The following is a 23,375-nucleotide window of genomic DNA, read 5'->3' on the forward strand; positions in this document are numbered from 1 at the left end:
AGGTGTTTGCCCTTTTCCAAACAGTTTCTAAGGATGACTTCCCAGATGGTTGTGTATGTTGAGATAACAGCATTTAAAAAATCATGTAGTAGAAGTATAAAGTAGTGTAAAATTGAACTTCTCAAGTAAAGAACAAGTATCAAATTTGTACCTAAGTACAATGCTTGAGTAAATGTATTTAGTTACATTTTGGCTAGGAGACTAACAGATTACATGTAACAGGATTAGGTCATCTGAATATAAAAAAAGACATAATCAGATTGTTTTGAGTCATTTTTTTCATTAAAAAAAGTCAAAATTCTTACATTTTAGCTTCTTAAATATGAATGTTTTCTGGGTTCTTTACTCTTCTCTAAATAATTTGAGTTGTGGACAAAACAAGACATTTGAGGACGACAACTAATTAATTAATTGATGATAAAATAATTGTTAGTTGCAGCCCTAAAAATACTATATTAGGCTAAACAACTGCACTGTTTTGAGGTAATCCAAAAGTAAGAGAAAGTAATCAAGTTACATTACTTTACTATTGGGATACTTTGATCACATTACTGACTACAGGTAAATTAGTAACTGTATCAGAATACATTTTTAAAGTAACCCTCCCGACCCTGGTAAAATTCCACCTCTGTGTCAGTTTCATGGACCGTGTCTCTCTCACCGAGCCAAAACTCTCCACTCAGGTCCCCGAACCCTCTGAGGTAATCCTTCCAGCCTCTGAAGAAATCCACCGAGCCGTCCTTCCTCCTCTGGAAGACCTGCACACAGGACACACTCAGCTCAGCTTAAATTCATTCGAAAAACTGTTTAAAACACAACTACAACTTGCTGATGTCTCCGTACCGTCCAGCCTCCTCCGTCCGTCTCCATGTCGCAGTAAACCTCGACGGGCGTCCCCAGTTTCCCCTTAGGGAACACCTCCGCCTCGCCCGACGTCCTGATGCCGTTCAGCAGCTCCTGAGAGCAGTCTGTGGGGAAGGGGAACCTCAGGGTGCCTGAGGAGGAGGAAGAGGAGGACAGAGGATGACTTTAGCTTTTCTTCAGTTCATCACCATGACAACAATGCAACATGTGAACAGCAGCTGTTACCGGTGGTGAAGTCAGTGGAGATGGCCGTGGTGTACCGTCCTCCTTCTTCTGCCTGGAGCTGCACCGTGTACTTGGAGCCCGGATGGAGTCTGGTCAGGTTTAACTCCGTTACCGAGGCCGCCACGATCACCTCCTGGGAAGGAAGAGACAGGAAGTGAGGGAGTTAAGACTTTTAATGACCACTCATCTAAACAGATATTGGTAAATGAATGCAGAATATGTTGGCAAGGGACAAGATCTTCTGAGTAAGTATTTTGAAGGCAGGACTTCTACTTGTAACAGAGCATTTTACATGAATGTATAGGTACTTTCTCACCTTCATTTCTTGACCTTCTGTCTGATAAGTCAGCCTGTAGCTGCCAACAGGATTTAAAGGTGGTTTCCATGACAGCAAGGCGGTGCGAGGGGTCACATTGGTGGCCTGGAGGTCACGTGGCCCGTTTGCCCCACCAGAACCTGGAGAGGAAAAAGAGGAAAAAATACACATTTGTCCGTATTTTCCCAGTTTTATGTTGCTGTAGTTCACCAGCTATATGACAAGGTGAGAGTTAGGTAAGTGTGTGTGTGTGTGTGTGTGTGTGTGTGTGTGTGTGTGTGTGTGTGTGCGTGTGCGCTGACCTCCGGTGGTGGTGAAGGTGGTGGTGGCCGGTGAGCTCTCCACGTTGCCCAGCAGGCTGGTTATGGTAACGGTGTAGGTGGTGGACCCTTCCAGACCGCTCAGCTGCTGCTCGGCTGCGTTTCCAGACACCGTGACCTTCAACTCTGGACCTGAACCGACACAAAACACTCAGGATCTTCATTCGGTTCTTTAAAGAGGTGCACGTAAGAACTGGCCATCTAGTTTAAACAAATGGGGGGCAGTGTGTCACCGACTGCCGTTAGCGAGTTAGCTCAGTTAGCTGAGCAGATAGCGGTCCTATTAGCTGATTGGGCACTTGGAGCATTGGGGGAGTGGTCATTTGTCAATATCAGCATATTGCGACGCCCTTAATATACCTGTCAACATTAGGAAATGAAAATAAGAGAGATTTTCTGGCACATCACCTCCCCTACCACTCAACATGTCGAGCCAGAATATTTTCACATTTTATTCAGTGAATTAAGGATTTATTCTGATCAAACCAGAATGAAGTGTGTCTTTTTCTGTTTCATAATAGAATAAAATGTAAGAGTGTTTAATTTCTTTACATTTTGTGAGTTTATTTTGTTTATTTCATTGACCAAAAAAAGCTAAACTCACACGTTTCCCAGCTACGCTACTGGAACAGAAATTTAGCTGTGCCAGACCTCCTCCATCACTGTGCAACAGATATCTCATAGTTTCTCATAGACATTTTATTTCATAATAACTTTTCAACTCATTATTTGAACTATTAAACTCATATTTTCTTCTTTTATTGATCTCAACTCTGGCTTTTTAACACAATATTTAGTCATTTTTGTAATGACTTTTCATTCAGCCTACCTTTAACTTTCAGAAAGGTTAAAAATCTGGGACATTTACAGAAAAATATTTAAACTGGAAGATGACAAGAGAGAAATGTAAAAGACATAGAGGACTGACAGATATGCTCTTCTTATGAGTAGACACAGAAACATAAGAAACATCACCATCATCCTACCCGTCTCAGAGCTGTAGACGATGGCGTATTGGTCAATGGTGGCCAACGCTGGACGCCACAATAATAATGCCTTGGTGTCTGTGATGTTAACAGCCCGCAGGTCTGTGGGCGGGTCAGGCACTGAGAGAGAAAAATAGATCGTCGTTAGTGATATTTATTTTATTTTATTTGCACCGAAACAGAACATTAGAAATAAATGGAATCAACTTAAAAAACAACTAAAAAACTGATGACAGTATGATGATGGAATCTGCAAAAGGGGCCAAAAAATATCTATAAAGAAAACACATTCACAGGATTTCACTCTGTGAGACAATTGTTTGGTTTGTGAACTCTTAAACCATCAGCAGTGGGAACAGTCTCAAAAGAAAAAAAGAAAAACCCACACTGTTTTGCAATAACACAGAGCAACAGACCCCCCGAGAAAACTAAAGTAAAATACAGTTTGTTTCCAGAACCGACACCTGCTGCAGACATTACAAATGATGTGATTTCTGATTTGCATGGAGAGAGAAACTCAAGAAAACATGCAGGTCTAGATTTTTATACCAAATGTCACTTCATTCAATGTGGAGCCTATTTTCCCATGTTTTTGACTAATGGTGACAACATTTTTGGAAACTTGTCCAGTGCTGAGGGAGGTCGCTGCAGCTGTCGGCCAAAAATGAGCTGCAAAGTCATTCTTATGGGCAACTCTGTCAAATGACATTCACTGAAAGTATTTGAAAAATACTAAAATACCAATACTAAAAAAAAGAATAAGATCCTTTTTGTTTCACCAGGAACAACTGTTTTATTGCTCGTCAAAACCTCCGAAATAACAAATAACAATCTGAGTCTGTCAGTGACAAAAACAAGAACTTTAAGTGGACGCACTTTGATAATTCACAGTTGCCCCAAAGGCTGCCAGCTACAGTGTTCTCCCTCAATACTGGATCAGTTTCAAAAATTGTTGTCTCCATTAGTGTCTTAGACACAAAACATGGGAAAATACAGTCCATGTGGAGAGATACCAAGTGAAAAGGTAAACCTGCATCACTTACATGTCCTGACGATGTCTCTGATTGGATCGCTCTCGTCCAGTCCGAGGATGGAGATGACGCTGACCTCGTAAGAAGAACCAGGTGAGAGCTTTGATAAGCCGATCGTGGAGTTGTCTGAGTCAACGGACACCGACACTGGCTCGCCTGCAGAGGCACACAAAGAAGATCAAAAACCAATGATGTATACAGTTTTCACAATAATCTGACTGGTCTACATCGCAAATTCAGGCCGTTTCTTCTCGTCTCTGATTCTTTCTATGGGCCAGGGTCAATCATGGCTGAATGTTGGAGATGGACACGGTCGCTCCACTTCCTGCCACTGTGCAAAACTGAAGCTAAAATATCCCAGATATGAGCTGAGTCCACACAGTAGTGATCAGCAACTCAACTCGACCTGAGTGGAGCACAGCTGTCAATCATAATGTGAAACCCCTTTTTTATATCATCAACCAACTAATTCAAACCAAACTGGTCAGAAAAATAAAGACTTGAACAAACATCATCTCAGGGTAAATAGCACTGTTGACTAGGGTGCAAATAGGGGATAAGGATAAGGATTATCAAGGATAATCGTTTAGTTGGGAAACAACAGATGACATTTTTCTTGGTCTTGGGAAGCTGCAGCATTTATTAACTGACACACTGTAACCTGAACTGTACATTTATTGCCACAGTGACAACTTACTGCTTCGCTATGAGCATCCTCGTCACTGTCACTCTGCTCCTCGCTGTCACTTTTTACATGCCACACACACATTACGCACTGCACTATCCCTGAAAGGAGCTACAAAAAGTAAGACACGTCATATTCAGTACCTTTTAATAAACCATGAATGTCAGTTCTCACCGTCCTCTGTGTGGGTGTAGGTGACCTTGAAACCATTGATGGGACTCTTGGGTTTGGTCCATGACACCGTCACAGAGTTTTCTGTCACCTTACTGAAGACAATGTTGGTGGGAGGCTCTGGGCCTGAACGGTACGAAGAATACCGTGAGACAGGTGAGTTAAAGGCGAACTTTTATATGAAAAAAGAAGACAGAGGAGGGTGAAATAAGAGAGAGCAGTGATAGAGAAGGTAAAAATAACAATATTTGACAGAGAAGTTTAGCATGAGAAGATATTTGAGTTCAGAGAAAAGACAAAAATAAAAGCCACTTGAAAGGGTGAAAACAGTGTGTACATTATAATTTATTCATCCACACATTTGCTATTAGTGCTCCGATGAGTTTATGTGTATATATGTACAGTGCAAACATATATACAGTATACATATCATATACAGACATACAGTCATTAATTATAACAATTAAATGCAGATGATGGATCCTTGACAGCAGCAAAAGAAAGAATGATGAAATTTAATAGTTAGCTGGTCGCTCAAACCTGAAAATAAAAGCGTGGCAGGAACGAACAAAACAAAGGAAGAAAAGTGGACAATTTTACAGGACGAATGAAAACAAATACATCCAGATATTAATTCAACAGTCAGAAGAGCTGAAAGTGAAGATTCACATGTAAAGCGCTGCTGAATTATTTTGTGGAACCTCTCTATAGTGTGAATTATTGCGTGTGAGTTTCCAGTAAAAAGTCTGGGTGTCAATGAATACATTTTGCATGCATCCTGAAATGCATTTCTGACTAGACTGAAGTCAGATACTGTACATACCATACTGTTGATATATACAGTTCTGACACACAGAGAACTGTTAAATTATAAAATATCCACAACTTTATTGTGAAGTTGTGAGGGATTAACATGTGCAAACTTTGCATTCGTATGTAAAAAGTGAAGACAGACCAGATGAACAGAGACCAGCGGTGGTCTTACCCTGGTTCGGGTGAGAGGTGAAGGGGTGTCAGTGAAGCTGGCTGTTAGCTTACCCTGAATGAGAAAAGACCAGAGCAGCAGTGAATGAATTGTGTTGTTATGTTGATGTTACGTATGACTGTTGATGTCAACTCAGTTCAAAATTGTCTCAGTTTGCTGCCATTCTGCGGCCCTGGAAGTCATTGTTCAATGTGGCTTGTAGTTGTGTTTGCATGTTAGCTTCTGAGTGCATCGCAAACTCAACATTGTTAAGATTTGGTTAAGTTTGGGCAACTAAAGTCCAAACCAAGGTTCACGTTTTTGTTACATTGTGTACATTTGATCTAGTCCCACCCCTTTCGGCTCTGCACTCTTATAACAGTCAAGCTAGATTCCTAACTGGCAAAACCTCTGTCAACTTCTTCCTGTACTTGTATGTGCTATGTACTTGGCTCTATGTTGAGAAGAAAACCAACCTGTAAAAGCAACATAAAGTCACATATTAAGTTAGCTAATATTAGCATAATTCTAGCTAACAAGCCAGCTAATAATTGATGTAGGTTAGCGGCCGTTTTGCTGACATTAGCAATCAGATTTAATGAGCCGTAGGTTTAGCTAACAACTAACCAACCACCACAATAACCACAAAATATAATGCCAAAAATAAAATTATCTTAATAAGAATCTCCTCCTGTTTCCTTTTCATTAGCTAATGTATGACTTGCTGTAACTTTGCCTGGAAAAATGTAAACACAGGCTTGGTAATAACCAGTTAAAAACAGGTCCCCTAACAAGATCTTTTAACTGTCATCAAAACATAGTTTAGTTTTCTTTTCAACATAGATTAGCTTAGCACATAGCATATCCAAGTACAGGAAAAAGGAAAGAAGAAAGTTGATTTAAGTTCAATTGGGCACCAAGTTCATTCAACTGTATTGGAGCACAGAGTGAAAATGGGCAGGAATTAAAAAGGTCAATTATACAAGTGCACTAAAGAAGTATACATGACATACCTACATCATTTCGCTGCCCTATACTTTAAGTTGATTGGTTAGTAGACAAGTGTGTCCTGACCTTGGTGTGTTGTCAATTCAAATCAGTTCCACTCCTTCTCATCCTCCTGGAAAATAATCTTAAAGTGTCAACATTTTTGTGAGTTTATTTCCAAATGACTCTTTATAAAATAATTGGACCAAATGTCAGTTAAACCTTTGGTGTCCTCCTCTCCCCATGCACAACCGTGGCTTTTTTTTGGCTTAGGTTTTCCCTTTTCCGGTTCTGATGACTGCCCGCCAGAACTTCCTGTCATTGGTCCAAAAGATTTTTTAAAAAATATTTCACACTATAAAGGAACTGAACCATGGTAGATTAATTAGATTAGCTATTGCACATCTTAGCTAGCTAATAAAGTAAGAGATTTGGCAACAAATAATTTGAGTATGTCTTTATGATTGAGTATTGATTGTTATGATGTATGACTGCCACTTCATATGAATATTTCTTAGTCATGAAAGGTGATGAATGAGTGCACAAATATAGCATTAACACAAAACACAACAGCTTAATGAACATTTTGAACACCAAGATCCACTGAAACAAACAAACAAAACAGGTTAAGTTATTAGGAACCAATGATGAAAAATACGAGGTGAAACTGTAAATCACAAGCTTACAGCTTTCAAGAGCAGCACAGCACTTCAGCTCTTGAAATGAACGCAAATGAAGTATTTAGTGGGTGAGCAAACATTTCCAGTCATACTTAAGACAAGTGACAATTAGTTGACAGATGAATTTTTGTTTAAATAACGTGGTGCAGTAAAGAAATAAGATGAGTGTCTATTTGAAGGTAATGGTGCAGAGCAAGTTTTCTGTAGAGGACTTCATAGCATTGACAATAATGTTGCAGCATTGTACAGTAATAATGTTGTTCTACTGTCACAATGGCTGGTACCTGTACTGATGACAAGCTTGTGCAGTTTGGATAGAAGGCCAGGACTCTTTCCAAGCAAAGTCACGGTGTAGTCAGTCTGAGGAAGCAGATCCTCAAACTGGAAGGAGCGAGCTGAACCAGGAAGAACGTTTTTGAGGGTTTTGTCACTTCCTATCACTGGTTTGGCTGTTGTGCTGCTCTGGATCCTTGGAATACCTTCAGGTACTTTATTTTCATCTTCACTGCCTCCAATTCGTGATTCTGTTTGTGCGGTCGTTGGGCGATTTGCTTCCTCCTCTTCATTGCGACTTCCCTTCTGCTTTGGCCCTCCATCTTTTTCTTTTTCAACCTGTGTCCTTGTCACAACAAAGTTTTTGTATTTCCTTTCTGGTGAGTCCCACGTAAGCGTAAAGCCATTTCTGGTCCGGTTTGTGACTCCAACATAGTCCAAAGGTTCCCTTGTGACTCCAGAAGATGAACCGTCTGAACCTGTCAGAGGTTTGGAATCAGGACTTCCTGTCTGTTCAGTTTTACTGCCAAACAATCTTTTTGCAGTATTATTTGCTTTTGTATCCTGTCTCCTTTGGCTCCCACTGATGTAGGGTCTCATATGGGTACCTCTTGCTGGTGGCTGTCTCTTTGGAGGTGTGACTGGTCTTGGGGCTCCATGTCTTGAACTAGAGACAGTTTGTTTCATAGGTCTACCCCGACTTGTGCCACCAGTATTCTTGCCAGCATTGACTCTCTCTCTATGGATGTCAGAGGAAGAATTTGGGGTTCTAGTTTCCTCCTCCCCAGATTTGGTAGTTTGGACTAGAGCATCGTTCTCCCCTTCTGTTTCATCAGTCTGTGGTCTGATGGTGGTGTGATGGCCATCCATCCTGGCACTTGGACGTATGACTGCTCTTGGGGCCCCATGCCTTGCATCAGAAGAAGTTTGTTTTATAGTTGGTCTACCTTGACTTGTAGTGCCAGTATGCTTGCCAACATCCGCTCTGTCTCTATGGATATCAGAGGTAGAATCTGGGGATCTAGTTTCTTCTTCCTTGGATTTTGTAGTTTGGACTGGAGCATTGTTCTCCCCTTCTGTTTCATCAATCTGTGGTCTGATGTTGGTGTCATGGTCATCCACCCGGGTACTTGGAAGTGTGACTGGTCTTGGGGGTCCCTGTCTTGCATCAGAAGAAGTTTGTTTTATAGCTGGTCTGTGTAGATTTGTAGCACCAATATTCTTACCAGCATCGACTCTCTCTTTATGGATGTCAGGGCCAGAGTTAGATTCTGGGGCTCTAGTTTCTTTTACCCAAGGTTTAGTAGCTTGGACTGGATCATTGTTCCCTGCCTGTAATTCATTGGTCTCTGGTCTGGGAAAGTCATGGCCATCCATCCGGGCACTTGGAATTATATCTGCAGTGTCTTGTTCTCCATGTTGCCTAAGTTGGGCTCCTTGGGTAGGCAATGGGGCATCCTGCTCTCCTGATTGGACTACATGGGTAGACACAGGGGTATCCTTCTCTCCTGACTGGTTATCTGGGATTTCAGGGGTACTAACCTTTTCTGATTGGCTAGTTTGGCTTCCAATGATAATGCCACTACCTTCTACTCCAGATTTGATCATTTGGCCTGAAGCATCGTCCTCTCCTCCTAATTCATTAGCCTGGGATCTGATTGGAGTGTCATGGCCATGCATCTGGGCACTTGGAATTACCTCTGCAGTGTCTTGCTCTCCCGGTTGCCTAATTTGGGCTACTTGGTTAGACACTGGGGCTTCCTGCTCTCCTGATTGGACTGCTCCAGTAGGCATGGGGTCGCCTCGATCTCTTGATTGGTTATCTGGGATTCCAGGAGTACTAACCTTTTTAAATTGGTTTGTTTGACTTCCAGTAATGTTGCTGCCTCCATTTATCTTTCTGGTTGGGAAAGGCCTGCGCAAGGGACCTTTGTAAGGATGTTGAGGTAGTCTATGGTTCGTGCGGGTTTTGTTTAGGAAACGTCCACCATACCGTTGTGGCCAACGAAAGTAACCAGCTTTGGTGGCTGGCTGATGGGAGGAAGGCGCTCCACTTGTCTTATTGAACTCATTGAGCATGCTTGTCCCAACTCTGTCTTCATCAGGAGATGAAGTAGCTAGCAATTCAGTAGAAGATATCTGGTCTTTCCCTGTGTCTGATGCAGGATTTATAGGTTTAGAGGGTGGAGGCAGCAGCCTTAAATTTGGACGGGTTCGGTTCTGAAGAGGTCCAATGTTTGTAAGCGGGCGATGCAGATATCCCCCCTTTAGAGGAATACGATGCACTGGGACTCGTCCTCTTTCTGTTGGCATCTTTTTCTCATTTTGTTCCGTTTCAGAGGATGCAGATGTAGCTGCCCCATCTTGGTGTCCACTTGTAGGTACATTTACCTCAACTGAGGATGATTCCTCTGAAGCAGATGAAGATGGTGAAGACGATATTTCACTTATTGATGTATCTCTGGTCCTTGTCTCCCTTCCAGAGATGATGTTCAAATTAGGAGGGGAATGGTGAGGAACTCTCAAATATGGGCGGGTTTTGTTCTGAAATGATCCAAAGTTTGGCCGTGGGTGACGTATATATCCAGATTTTGCAGGTGTGCGGCGGAAAAAAGGTAGGCCACCTTTTCCTGAGGGTGGTGGTTTTCTGTCTTCAGGTGATGCTACATCAGTTGTACTTTTGCTGTTATCAACAACTGGTTCACTGCCTCCAACTGAACCTGAATTATCTGAGCTGGAAAGAGATGTTAATGGAGGTGATGGTGATAGTGATGGTAAGGGTGAGGGTGATGTTGAAACTAAATGTGTTAGTGATGATGATGGTGCATCTGTTGATGAAGATGAGACTAGTAAAGGTTGTGAGGAGGAAGATGATGACAGTGACGATGACGGTGCAGCTGATGGCTGTGATGATGATTCTGATGATGAGTCTGAAGTTGATGAGGAAGATGATGAGGGCGAGGATGACGACAATGGCTTCAGCCCACCTAAAATCAGCTCACTCACTCTTTCAGCATCAAGGTTTGAGGGTTTGGACAGGTGAACAGAGAAGGTTGTGATATTCATATTTTTAAAAGTGTCTGTCACAAGTTTATGTAAAGGATCTGGTGCATAGTCAAGGTCTGTCTCTGCAGACAAGGGTTTAAAATCAGGAGTTTCATCTGTTTCAGAGGAATGTGAACCTGGTGACTTTCCCCTCATTACTGTTCCATCCCCTCTACACCTGCTGCCTCTGTCCTTAAGGGGTAATCTGAAATGTGTCACTTTAATTTTGTTCATACATTTCTTCTCTTGGCTTTGAATGGTCCCAGTTGGCTCTGAAGACACTGGAGCAGTGTCCTTTCCATGGCCTGCCATGCCAACATCTGTTTGCTCTTTGGAGCCAACAGGAATAGTTGGTTCCTCCGAGCTACTTTGTCTGTTTGTATCTGAATCAGTCCCAGACATTATAGCTGGATTTTTGGCATCCGGTCTCTCAGTGCTTGATGCCTCTACACTTGGGTCTCTCACAGTCAAAGCCATTGTCCTGTTTCCAATGGTTGGGGCACCTGGTTTAGGTTTTTTGGGTACTATTGGTACCTTCTTCTTCTTCTCCCCGACTGGTATCTTTTTCAAAGGGCCTGGGCCAACCTTTCTCACTCCAGGCACAGCTCTAGTTGCGTTGAAACGGACATTTGGTTTCTTGGACAATGTGGGCCTTTCAACGAGTTTAGGCCTGGTGCCATTTATTGGTTTCTTCCTGCTTACCGGAGGTCTAGTTCTTGCGATGATAGAGGATGAAGAGCCTTTGTTAGGTCCATCAATACCTGTGACTTTTACAGAGTCACTCCCATCCTCCCTGCTTCCCTGCTGGTCTGAGACATCTTGTTCAGGTGCTGCTGTGACCGGCATGGTCAAAGCTGCTGTGGTAACCCTTGGTAATGTCTTCCCTAAAGATGTGAAAGGAGTGAGCATTTGGATTCAGTGTTAGGGTCATCATATGTTGCTGTTGTTAGAGGTCATGTCTAATAAAGGAAGAAAAGCAAGTTTAATGTTTATTATGATACTTTTCAGGAAAACTGAATTGCTGTAGTTAATCAATTATTATGCAAGTGCAAACAAACAACTTAGGGCAGCGGTATCCATGTGGAACCTGCAAGGAGAAAATTGAAATATAATTAATGTTAAACTTGGACAGAAGAATTCAACATGCTTGGTGTCTGTGTCACTGTTGAGAGGGAAACTTCATGACAGAGTTCAGGAAAACGGAGCAGTTTTAGGAATTTTCTCACCTGAAGCTCATTATTTTTGAGGGTTCAGGCAGAACCACGCTTCATCAACTTTTTCAAAATGGTTTCTTCGCACTGTGATGTGTTTTATATGAGGTGTTCCATTGAATAATGAGGTGTCTGGACACATAAAGGTTTGCTTGCTTTCACTTAGCTGGAATAAGTGTGTTCTCACCTGATTGTGTTCTCTCCTGTCTGTTCTCACCTGAATACAGTCTGAACAAGAAACATTTGACTTGCTCACACTTAGCTCAAGCAATTTTGAAACTTCCATTAATGCAGCTTGTGATGGAGAATTCATTTCTATTTTTTGTGGTGTGAGTCCCTATTACAGAATCTATACTTATCTAATAGATTTCTAACTATTGCTAAAAACGTCCCTCTCCTATGAAACCATCAGTCTCCAAATTTGAGTTTTTACAGTTTTCAGAAAAGTTAAACTGTGAGTTATATCTTTTGTACAACTTTTTCTAAATCCAGTGGATAATCTTAGTCCCCAAGTCCACCTTGCCAATCGTGAGGATGTAGTTTTGTCAGACACGCCACTCTGTGTACTATAGCTTAGACTTCCACTTTAATGTGAAACTGAGGCATTTGCTTAACTACCTTGGGACTGGGCCAGGTGCAGTTTTTCAGTTAAAGTGCACTATGTGAGAATTGGTCACCTGTCAAATTAAGGGCCAGTATATCACCAGAATCCCACTACTGCTAACTATCACTGCCGTGACATTGTACCTAGACAGGAACCCTAGACCTGCAAAAATCCTCCGACGCCAATCATTATAGCCCAAACCCTGATCCTTCCCTAACTGTAACCAAAGGTTTTTTTTTTCTCTCCCCACATACCCAGCATTTATTTTTGTACAATGCACACAATGAAGAAACAGTGTGTAGGCATCTAATAATTAATAATATAATAAATTAATTAAAATAATTTTGTCAGTGTAGGGTTTCCATCTTGAGACACCCCTTCTGTTAGCTAGTTAGCCGTGCAGATAAGGTACCAATATGTTGTAAATATCTTTGAGTTGATTCTGCCTGGACTGGGAGGTCAGAGCACCGGTGGAAAGTTGGTGTTTCCACCAGCAGGACAGGAGCTTCGTACCACCAGAGGTTTTCAGGTGAGGGGGAAACAGAACTGGGCTCAGCAGCCTCCCTGTAAACATGGCCGGACCGTTATCAAACACAAATCCCCTGAGACTGATGGAAGCCAGTTTGGTGACATAGAAGTGGTGATTTACAGCAGCTCTGACCAAGCTTCTGCCTCCTGGGGCAACAAAGACACGGGAAGAGGGAGGTCGAGCATCTTCTGAGGCCTGTGTCAGGGTTACAGCAGGGCTCCAAACCATTTTCTGATTCCTGGTAGAACCATTTATAAAGTTTTCACTTAGAAGCCTTTCAGAGAGTTCTACCTAGAACCCAAAGTAAAGGGTTACACTTAGAACCATCTGTGAAAGGGTCCAACCACAACCCCTTATGAAAGATTCTAAAGGAGAACCCCTCTGTGGTACAATGGTTTTATCTCGAAACCTCTCTGGGAGTGCTATCAAGAACCTTTCCAACTTCTAAGGGTGCTAACAAGAACCCATCCAGGGGGTTCTAGCTTTTATGGTAAGGCATTAAGAACCCTCGATGAAAGAGGTCAAGAATTCAAATATTTCAACAATCTTTGAAGAAATCTTTCTTCTAAAAAGGGTTGTTTGGATGAAAAGTTACCTACAACCAATCCGTGCAATAAATTACTTTATTTTACCAAATACATTATAGTTAATTATAGTTAGATAGTTATATGCTGCTATCCTTTCCCCTAGTGAGCTGGGTCGTAACAGCTGAAGTATTTCATGTTTCATATTTACAAAGGGAAAAGTTTCAGGGATCAGGGCAATCTAATCCTCAGATTTACGGGAAACTTTCCTACAACGGCTGTGTGAAAACCAGAGCTGTCTTAAATCTCAGTAGTTCAGAAAATCACGTCTTTTGTCCTGTACTCACCGGGAGTAACCTGGGTGGTTGCGGGTTCACTCTGGCTCGTGCCCTTCTCTGCCACGAGTATGATGTCATACAAATGCCCCGCCTCCAGCTGCTGGATGTGGGCAGAGTTTTGGCCTGCGGGTACGGTCATTTCTTGAGTCTTCCCTGTCCCGTCATTGGGTGTGATGGTCAAACGGTACCTGTCAATCTCGCCCTGCGACTGCTCCCATTGGACCACCGCGGACGTGGAGGTCGTCTTGACGACTTGGAGGTCGGTGGGACCGGAGATGACTGGAGATGAAGAAGAAGAAGAAAAAAGGACACAGTTTCTCTCCTTCTCTGCTCTGCCTGGTAACATGTAGCAGTGGGACCGATTCCAATAGGGGGAAAGTGGGTAGACAAACATCCACTCACACTCTTTCAGCCTTAAATTTACCTTGGCTCGGCACATTTCCTCCTCTTTACTTTCCTAAACTCACAGTTGCGCTCGCCGTCGGGCAGCCTCCCTGCAGCTGCCACAGATTACATCTCGCACAGGAAGGGCAGCAAGAGGGAAATGTTTAAACTCCATCAGCCAGTTTGGCGATTTGAGCTGCTTACATCGGCCAAGATATTGGTCAGAAGCTCCGTTTTCTAACAGTTGAAACTTAACTTTTATAGGGACATTTTTCATTTGTAAGCATTACTGTCAACCGCAATATATCCATGATTTTGGTCTCTGCCATATATGATGAAAGTGGCCTTTAAAATGCAGATATCAGTACCATTATTCTTGTATAGAAGCTGCACTACAGTATGCTGTGTCTGATCAATATCCAACTTTTGGAATATATTTAAAGGAGAAATCTATAATATATTTCCTGTAATAAATCATAAAATAAACACATGTCATCAGAGATTAAAGCTGCAGCAGGCAGAAAGCCTAGAAAAACAGTTGATTGTTGAGTGCAAGTCAGTTGCAATCACAGCAAGCAAACACCGGCCAGCAGTGTTTTCTATTCTGTTGAAATGCACCTTATTTTTTCTTGCTAAAATGTCCTAAACTGTAAAAATTAGAAAGTTATGAAAACTCCCAATTTCAATTTTCAATTCTGACCCCAACTCAAATTCTTAAGTTTTGAAAAGGTCCCAGTTGAAGTGAAAGTGAATAGTGATTTTATATTTTCAGCTACAACAATTTAATTTTCAAGCACCCAAATAACGTTTAATTTTTTAAATAGATTTCTTAAACCTTAAAAATTTAATTAAAATAATTTATTTGTAGTAAACCATCTCAACACAAGATTATAGGTAAAATATAGACAAAGCTTTCTTTTAGTTTATTTCAAGACTTAAAAGTTTGAGTTGGGCTCAAAGCTCAAAGATCTATTACAGTCAGATGTCTTGAAAATTTGATTTGTCTCAACTTTTTTTCAAAGTTTGTTTTCTTGATGAAGAGAAATAAAAACAATACCATAGCCTGTTAGATCAACCTTAAAGCATTTATTTCACATTTATAATATATTTAACATGTAGTGATGCTGATATTGCAGTAAAAATGGCCAGGATCAATAATTTATGCCCACATTAACTCAAGATTTATTGATGAGGCTTATTGTGAACTGGGTTGTGATGGTTTGTCATTTTAAAAAAGTGGGTCCTTAAAAGAAAAGTTTGGCAAACATTGATCTAGTGGTCCTGATCTTGTCATTTGGGTAATTAACAACTTTCATCCACATGTTTAAAGAACGTATTTTTTTGTCTCTTCTGTTGGTAAAATTGTTTGAGAAGAGAAACACAGACTCATATGTGTCTGCTGTATTAAATAAAATCAATAAATAAACATAGAGAACTCACGGGTCATGAATTCAGCGGTGCTCTCGGCTCCCCTCCGCCCGTCGAGCTCTCCGGTGACGCTGACGGTGTACTCCTGACCGGCCGCCAGGCCCCTCTGGGTGAAGCTGGTCAGGCTGCCCTCCACCTGCACGGTTATCTGTTGGTCGATCTCCTTCTGTTTGGACCAAAAATAAAAAACACAAAAGAGAGTCAGGAAAAATTGAACCAACAGTTTAAGAACGTTTGTCAACATAAAACTGCACCAACTTTCACCATCTACAACCCATAATATCATTAAAACATTCAGAGAATCCAGAGAAATCTCTGCAGGTAAGGAGCAAGACTGAAAACCAACACTGAATGTCTGTGACCTTTGACCCCTCAGGCAGCACTGCATTAAAAACTGCATTAAAAACCCGTATCATTGTATAAAGGATACTACATGGACTCAGGAACACTTTGGAAAACTGTTTTCAGTAAACACAGTTTGTCTCTGCATCTACAAATGCAAGTTAAGACTCTACCATGCAAAGAGAAAGACATATATCAACAACATCCAGAAACACTGCAGACGTCTCTGGACCTGAGCTCATCTGAGATGGACTGACGCAAAGTGGAAAAGTGTCCTGTGGTCTGACGAGTCCATAATGTCACATCTGTGAAGGTCCCATTAATGCTGAAAGGTTCATGCAGGTTTTGGAGCGACACATGCCGCCATCCAGACGACGTCCCTGCTTATTTCAGTGAGACGATGCTGAGACACATTGCGGACGTGTTCCAGCAGCGTGTCTTCATAGTAAAAGAGTTCAGGTACTAGACTGACCTGCCTGAGACTGACTGTCCAGACTTGTCTCCCATTGAAAACGTGTGGTGATTAGTAACTGTATCCTCGTACTTCTTGCATTTGAGGGCAGCACATGAAACACCGTGTTGGGTGTTATACTGATGACTGTCCGGCGGTGAGGAACAGTCCTAGAGGAGAACGTCCAGTAGAAGATTTATTTTCCATCATAAACGTGCAGACGGAGAGTCACTCAGTGGCCCAGTCAGACCTCCATCATGGTCCCTGAACGCCCCACAGAGACGCCACAGAGCCTCGGCCTGTTTTAAAGCCTATCATGAAACAACTGGAGCCTCAGTGTAATGATGTCACCCTCATTATGGAAATGGATGACGGCGTTTTGACACGCGGACGCTGATCCAGGACGACCTCTGCAGCTCCAACACAGTGACCAGCATGGCAACCAGCTGCGGTCCATTTACTTTACAACACGGCAACCATTCATTAGAGAGTGAGCCCAGCGCTCCCAGCTGAGGGAGCCTCAGTCTCAGGCTCTCCAACAGATAAATTGAATAATAAGAACTTTGTGCACCATGAAATGACCTGAAATAAAAAAAGAATCTGTTTGTTCTGAGGATTGAATAATAAAGAAGGAGTCAAATAAAAATATTTGGGTGAAGTTCCAGTTTAAAAACAGACATTTATTATGTTTTTGACCTTTTTGTATGCGTCTTTGCATTTTGTCTCCACTTTTATTTTCACGTCCTGCTGTTGAGCCTCCCAGTTATTCACCAGTTACTCCACTTCAGAAACTGGTGACAGAAATGGCCTTTAGCTTTTATACTCTGAGCTGCAGAAACATCCGACCTGATGGTGTTTGGTGTGCAACAACAACTGAAAACATAGGTAGGTAGGTTGCTGGTATTTTATTTCATTTAAATTTATTTGAATTTACAGTTTTTCATTCTCTTTTGTTTTATTTTTGTTATTGTTGCTTTTAAAACTGGTCAATTGTTGGTTTTCTTTATTTGTTTATTTTGTTTTATTATTTCTTTTTTTAAAAAAATATTTTCTTTTCAATGGTTTTAATGTTCTCTTTTAAACTCACAATCTTTTATATTTTTATTGGTAAACTGTTGGTTTCAATAAGTATGTTGTTTATTTTATTATATCTTGTATTTAATTTGATTTGATTCTCGTGTTTTTTGCGGTCGGTTGCATTTTTTATCCATCTGTTTTGTAACTGTGTTTATTTGACTCTACCCACATAGTTCTTTGGTGGCTCACGCTCTGTGCAGAACATTCTGCCTCCACCGGGAATGAAACGTGGTGTATAAATAAAGATTTGCTCACTTGATAAATTTCAAATTTATATTTTTAATTTTGAATTGGCTTCCTGGTCGCAGCAATCAGTAAATATATATAAAATGTTAACATTCAATCACAACAAACAAAACAAGAAGAGTTTCAGTGACATCATTGATTTTCCTCAGGATTGTTTCTGTTCTGCTTCAGTAAATTTTGATTTTGGAAACTTCAGAAAGTAAAAATACAACAGAGTAAGTGCATGTGTCTGTGTGTGTGTCTGTGCCCACACACATGTTGATGCCCTGCAGACGGTTCAGTGTTTCCATCAGCCTTTTTTTAAATTAATTTATTATTATTACTGGGAATGTGTTTGCTTCAGATGGATGAAGTTAAAGCATCAAACGAATTGAGTCAATAATCAGCCGTCAGTGTGGGAGGAAACGGAAGAAAACACACCTTCTGCTGCTCGTCAAGCAGCTAAAACTGGATCATTTGATGGATCAGATGTGACTCTGAGACAGGATTAAATAACAGGTTACATAATTCACAGACTGTTTATGCTCCTCCATCAGGAGGACGTCATCATATCATCTAAAATGTAAATAAGAAAATTTGTGTGAGTAAACGATTCATAGTTTCAGCTCCTGGATGCAGCTTTTGAATGTTCTCTCTGTATGTTTTGTCTTATGAGAGGTGGAACCCACTGAAACTAATAACCAAAACATAAATAACTCCTGGATAATTGAATCCACATGTTTGTTTTATCTTATTTTTATTAATAATTTTTACTTGGATGAAGCTAATCTTGTTAACTCACAGTTCATTCTTGGATGTTGAGCAAATCTCACAGAAATTTCTATTTTAATATAGTTACCTTGATATTTACCAAGATTATGTAATCCTGTTACATGTAATCCATTACTCATCAAGCCTGTAAGTTCTACATTCAAAGTTTCTTTTTTTTTTTTTTTTTTTTTACAAAAGTTTGATGCAAAATTCCAAAATATTTTTCGACGTTGTATAAAACGTAAATAAAAACAGAATGCAGAGATTTGCAGAAACTTTTCAACACAAATTAGACTGAATGCAGAAATATGAGATATTTAATGTTCAAACTGATCGACTTTATTGTTTTTTTTTTGTTAATAATTACTCATTCTGAACTTTGACAGCTGTAACAGATTCCAACAGCAGACTGTGAAAGATGTGCGACGCTGAACAAATGTGTGTTTGGAGGAATATTGAATATGTTGTCTTTGTACCGTATTCAACTCAATGTAGGTCAGAAAGTCTGTTTTTATTATGTTTCACACAGCGTCGGAGCTTTTCTGGAGCATCAAGCTGCAGTTTCATGAATACAGCTGAATGACTGACCTGCTTGAAATCCACTGACCACTGATTTATTCTGATGATTCATGCACAGAAAGCTGGACTCCAAAATAAAAGTGTCATTTAGTCCCAAATTAACTGAACTTTCTTCAGATAATCACCGCTGGTCGCACTGAGGCTTGATTCATCGTCTCCACTTCCTGCTGCGTCCATATGAATGGATGACGTCATTAACTGGAGACTCTGTTCATGAGGCATAAAAAACAAAAGTGCAGATTCTGAGCAGCTCCGTCGCTCATTAAAGGGATAGTTCGGGGTTTTGGAAGTGCAGCTGTTTGAGGTAGTTACCCAAAGTCAGTGTGTGTTACCAACAGTAGACGGTGTAGTCTGTCTATCTGTCTGTCTGTCTGTCTGTCTGTCTATCTGTCTGTCTATCTATCTATCTATCTATCTATCTATCTATCTATCTATCTATCTATCTATCTATCTATCTATATATCTATCTGACGTGGGATTTTACTGCTTTTTTGTGTTTAACTGAAGAACTTTGGGTTTTAAGACTGTTAGTCGGACAAAACAAGGAATTTTAAGATGTCTGAGGGACAATTTCTGAAAATTTATTCTCTGAATGTTTAATTGATTAATCAAAACAATAAATAAGCTTTAAAATTATAATTACTTCCAGGCTTAAATACTGAAAAAAGTGAAGAAAAGGAATATACAGTCAACACTTAAATCATAATTAATTAATCATTGATATAATTTCTTTCTGGTTCTAGCCTGTGAGTTAGGATTTTTTGACTTTTTTTGTTTTATTTGATTATAAACTGAATTTCTTTGGGTTTTAAGGCAAAACAGGGAATTTTAAGATGTGTGAGGAACAATTTCTGAAAATTAGCTGCTTAATTACGACATACACAATAAAACAGTAATTACTTCCAGGCCTAAAAAACTGACCTGGCTGTTCTGCTGTTGATGTATGTTAATTTTAGAAGCGAAACTAAATTTCTTTTTAATGAATTGCTGCAGCATAACACTCAACAAATACATGAATAGATGACAAAAAAATATCAGCAGTATTTTTGGTGTAATTAAGCAGTAAGTGAAATAATTTCTCCAGCAAAATGCCAACTGTTCTCTGGTTCCAGTCACTCAGAAATGACCATTTTTGGCTCTTCTGTGTTTTATTTGACTGTAAACTGAATTTCATTGGGTTTCAAGACAAAACAAAGAATTTTAAGACGTGTGAGGGGCAGTTTCTGAAAATTGAGGGCGCAAATGTTTAACTGATTTATCACAAACTAAACAATAACACAATAATTACTTGCAGGCCTAAAAAAACTGACCTAATGTGTTGGTTGTTCTGCTGTTGTTCTGAGGTGTGAAACGTTTAAGAAAGAAACGTAAAGATCAGTTTTTGGAGGGGAGTTTGATGATGCCACCTGGAAACAATAAATATTTGTAGAAAGCAAACGTTCTTTGTGAAACTACTTGCACATAAAACCTTGTTTCTATGAGCCAGATGTTCTGTAAAGTCCACGCTGAGGTCAGACTCATTTCGTCAGAGAGACAAAGAATCTTTTTCTGTCCCCGCTGACGACCTGTCCTCACTTCAGCTGTCGTTGTTGTGACACGACTCTGTTGTTGTTTATCTGTTGGTCTGCTCGGTTTCCCCTCCTTTCCTCTCCCTGGTCTCTCTCTCTCTTGTTTCTCTGTGTCACAGCTGCGGGGCCGGCGGTGATGTCATCTCTCTGGCAGTCGCCATGTTTTTGACGGTGTTTACATGTTTCCGTGGCAACAAGCATCCCACATCTGCATCTTTTCCTCCCCACCTCCAAGCGCTCTGCTCATTCGCTGCTCCTCTGTTTTCATTCTGATCTGTTCAACTGTTTTGTCCCAGAATTTCATCTATTCTGCTCGTGGGGTCTACTGTCTTCTATTTTGTCCTCTTCTAACTTAAGAATAGACCGTGAGACAACCGTGAGACAAACACTGGGGATTCTTCAGCCACCGATGACTGATCTTTGGAGACTGAATAAAATCTTAAATCTGGAGCCAGTTTCTCACAATGTGACTGCTGCAACAAGCCATCCAAAGTTAACATCAAACACTTAGTTTGATTCTGTTTTCTAAAACTGTTATGAACTGATGTGACTTTTACAAATTTTCTTCTTTTATGGACATTTTTAAGCCTTTGTTCCAAAAGTCCAGGAGAGAAATGAGGGTAAAAAGACGCAGGAATTTGTTTGGCAAACAGAATCCACCGCAGAGATTATTCTTTGTATTGTTTATTGTTTTATGGTTAAAGGGGTATTTTAGTGTTGAAAAGATGATGTTTTCATAAAACCATCTGTCAGTGAGTCTCAGTGCCACACCGCACTCAACACTGGAGAAACGTCCGGCTCCACATGTGATCATTCTGCTACAGAGGAAAAAAAATGCTCTGGTTTGCTCATTTTTCTTTGAACCGATCAATCGACTTTGGTGGCGCTGAGCCCAGGATGCAGTGATGGAGCCCCTGCGAGGAAACTTGTTTTGCATGTTGGGAAGTGAACATTAAAATGCATTAAAATGTCTCAATCAAAAAGAAGCTTGTTTATGTTCCAACTGTGAGCGAATCAGGGACTAATTTTCCATTTTAAGTGTGTAGGTTGATAACGCTGATGCTGACATTTGAGACTAGTTTTGGGAAGAACTGATCAACATTTTTCACCATTTTCTGGACCAAAAAAATAATAAATTAATTTAGAAAATGGCCAACAGATTAATCAATGATAAAAATAACCGTCTGTCCTATTTTCTGTAATGATTCTTTTCATTATTGATTATTCTGTAGATCATTTTCTCCATTAATCAATTAGTAATATGGTCCATAAAATGTCAGAGAAAAATGTTGATCAGAGTCCAAGACGATGTCCTCAAATGTCTCGTTTTGTCCACAACTCAAAGATATTCAGTTTACTGTCAGAGAGGAGTAAAGAAACCAGAAAATATTCACATTTAAGAAGCTGACATCAGAGAATTTTGACTTTTTTTAATTAAAAAATTACTCAAAGCAATTAATCAATTGTAAAAACAGATGCAGATTAATTGAATAGTCAATTAACGATAGATAAATTGTCGCAGCTCTAAGTGTTTTATGTTTGTTGTTTGGTTTATTAGTTTTTACAGCTCTCCCTCCCTTGTTGTTTGATTTTTTTATTGATTGATTGTTTTACAGACAAAACAAACAAAAAAAAACCTTTAAATTTCCACCCAGTGAAGCATTTTTTCACTAGAGGAGTGTGAGCTCTGTGCATGGTATTATATCATTCTTTATTTTATAAACAATCCTACTAATAATTCCCATTTTTATTAATTATTTCTGTAATCTGATTTTGTATTTTTTATCTGTAACTGTAATGGAATACAGTAATCTTTTTTTGATATAATGTAATCCTATTACATGGAAGTTAAGTTCATTTGCACACTGCTCACACAGTAATAATACAAAGCTGGTTGAAAATCTGCAGACTTTTCCTTTAAATTTAGGGAAAGAGTCTGAGGCCATCTACTGAAACATGTCGGGTCGCTCCCTTTGGGTTGGGAGTGACTCACTTCCCCAAATGAAGTAGTTAAGTCTTATTAATGAGTGAGGGTGAGACGGAGAGTGACACGAATATCAGCCTGACTTTTGGTTGTTAACTTTGAGTTCTGACCGAAACAACATCTGATCAGGATCCTCCTCGGTGCCTTTATTTGGTTTTCTGGTTACATCCAGCTGGGCGGTGCCCAGATTAAAGCATTCCATCCCTTTTATGTCTGCGTGGGAACCAACAGGAAATGATCCAGCTCGGCCAGAGGAAGTCAAAACATGGAGGCGTGAGGCTTTTCCAGGTGCTGTGTTCATATCTAGGCCTGCTCCGTGCATCCATAGGACAAAGATGGCAGAACTTAGTATTCTTTGCAGGACTCAGAGGGAGGGTGAGGAGCTCAGATATCCACCAGGATTTTTAGAACAGTTGAGGTGGTTACAGGCATCCAATCAAGACACCAGAATCTGGGCCAGTCCAACTGGGAGCAATGACATATTCCATCTGAGAACACCTTCGGGCTAATTTTTATGAATTAAGACTGTATTATAATTTCTGCATCCATGAGTGTGTGAACTAAATTTCATCTTCAGAGTCTGAACACATGGACTTGTCTGTGGACTTGTCTGTGGTCTGTGGACACTGCGCCAATACTGTGTCCTGCATCAGTGGAAGTCGTCCTCCGAACGCTCTACAAACTGAGCTGCAGAGTTTTCCACTGAAATACAACACCAGCAATGATGAGAGAATCCTGCAACGCTCACGTGGTGCCGCTAGATATCATGCAACCGTACTGTCAACAAGCTGGCAGATGCTTAAATGTTGACCA

At 40.4% G+C, this 23,375-nt stretch overlaps 1 protein-coding gene across 1 annotated transcript in view; it reads right to left on the minus strand.

The window, feature by feature from the left end:
- The window catches only part of tnxbb (tenascin XBb), a 48,334-nt gene that overhangs the window by 4,144 nt on the left and 20,815 nt on the right, over positions 1 to 23,375 (minus strand). Inside the window, exons 6-16 of the mRNA XM_084738659.1 lie at positions 15,578 to 15,731; positions 13,763 to 14,032; positions 7,514 to 11,431; positions 4,602 to 4,724; positions 3,755 to 3,898; positions 2,712 to 2,831; positions 1,708 to 1,857; positions 1,406 to 1,545; positions 1,090 to 1,222; positions 844 to 995; positions 662 to 758 (exon numbers count right to left, since the gene is read on the minus strand). Coding sequence (XP_084594785.1) covers positions 662 to 758; positions 844 to 995; positions 1,090 to 1,222; positions 1,406 to 1,545; positions 1,708 to 1,857; positions 2,712 to 2,831; positions 3,755 to 3,898; positions 4,602 to 4,724; positions 7,514 to 11,431; positions 13,763 to 14,032; positions 15,578 to 15,731 — 5,401 coding nt within the window. The remainder of the gene's footprint in view (positions 1 to 661; positions 759 to 843; positions 996 to 1,089; positions 1,223 to 1,405; positions 1,546 to 1,707; positions 1,858 to 2,711; positions 2,832 to 3,754; positions 3,899 to 4,601; positions 4,725 to 7,513; positions 11,432 to 13,762; positions 14,033 to 15,577; positions 15,732 to 23,375) is intronic.

This window comes from Lutjanus erythropterus, chromosome 16, assembly GCF_056507025.1.
Source record: "Lutjanus erythropterus isolate fLutEry1 chromosome 16, fLutEry1.hap2, whole genome shotgun sequence".
NCBI lineage: Eukaryota > Metazoa > Chordata > Actinopteri > Lutjaniformes > Lutjanidae > Lutjanus > Lutjanus erythropterus.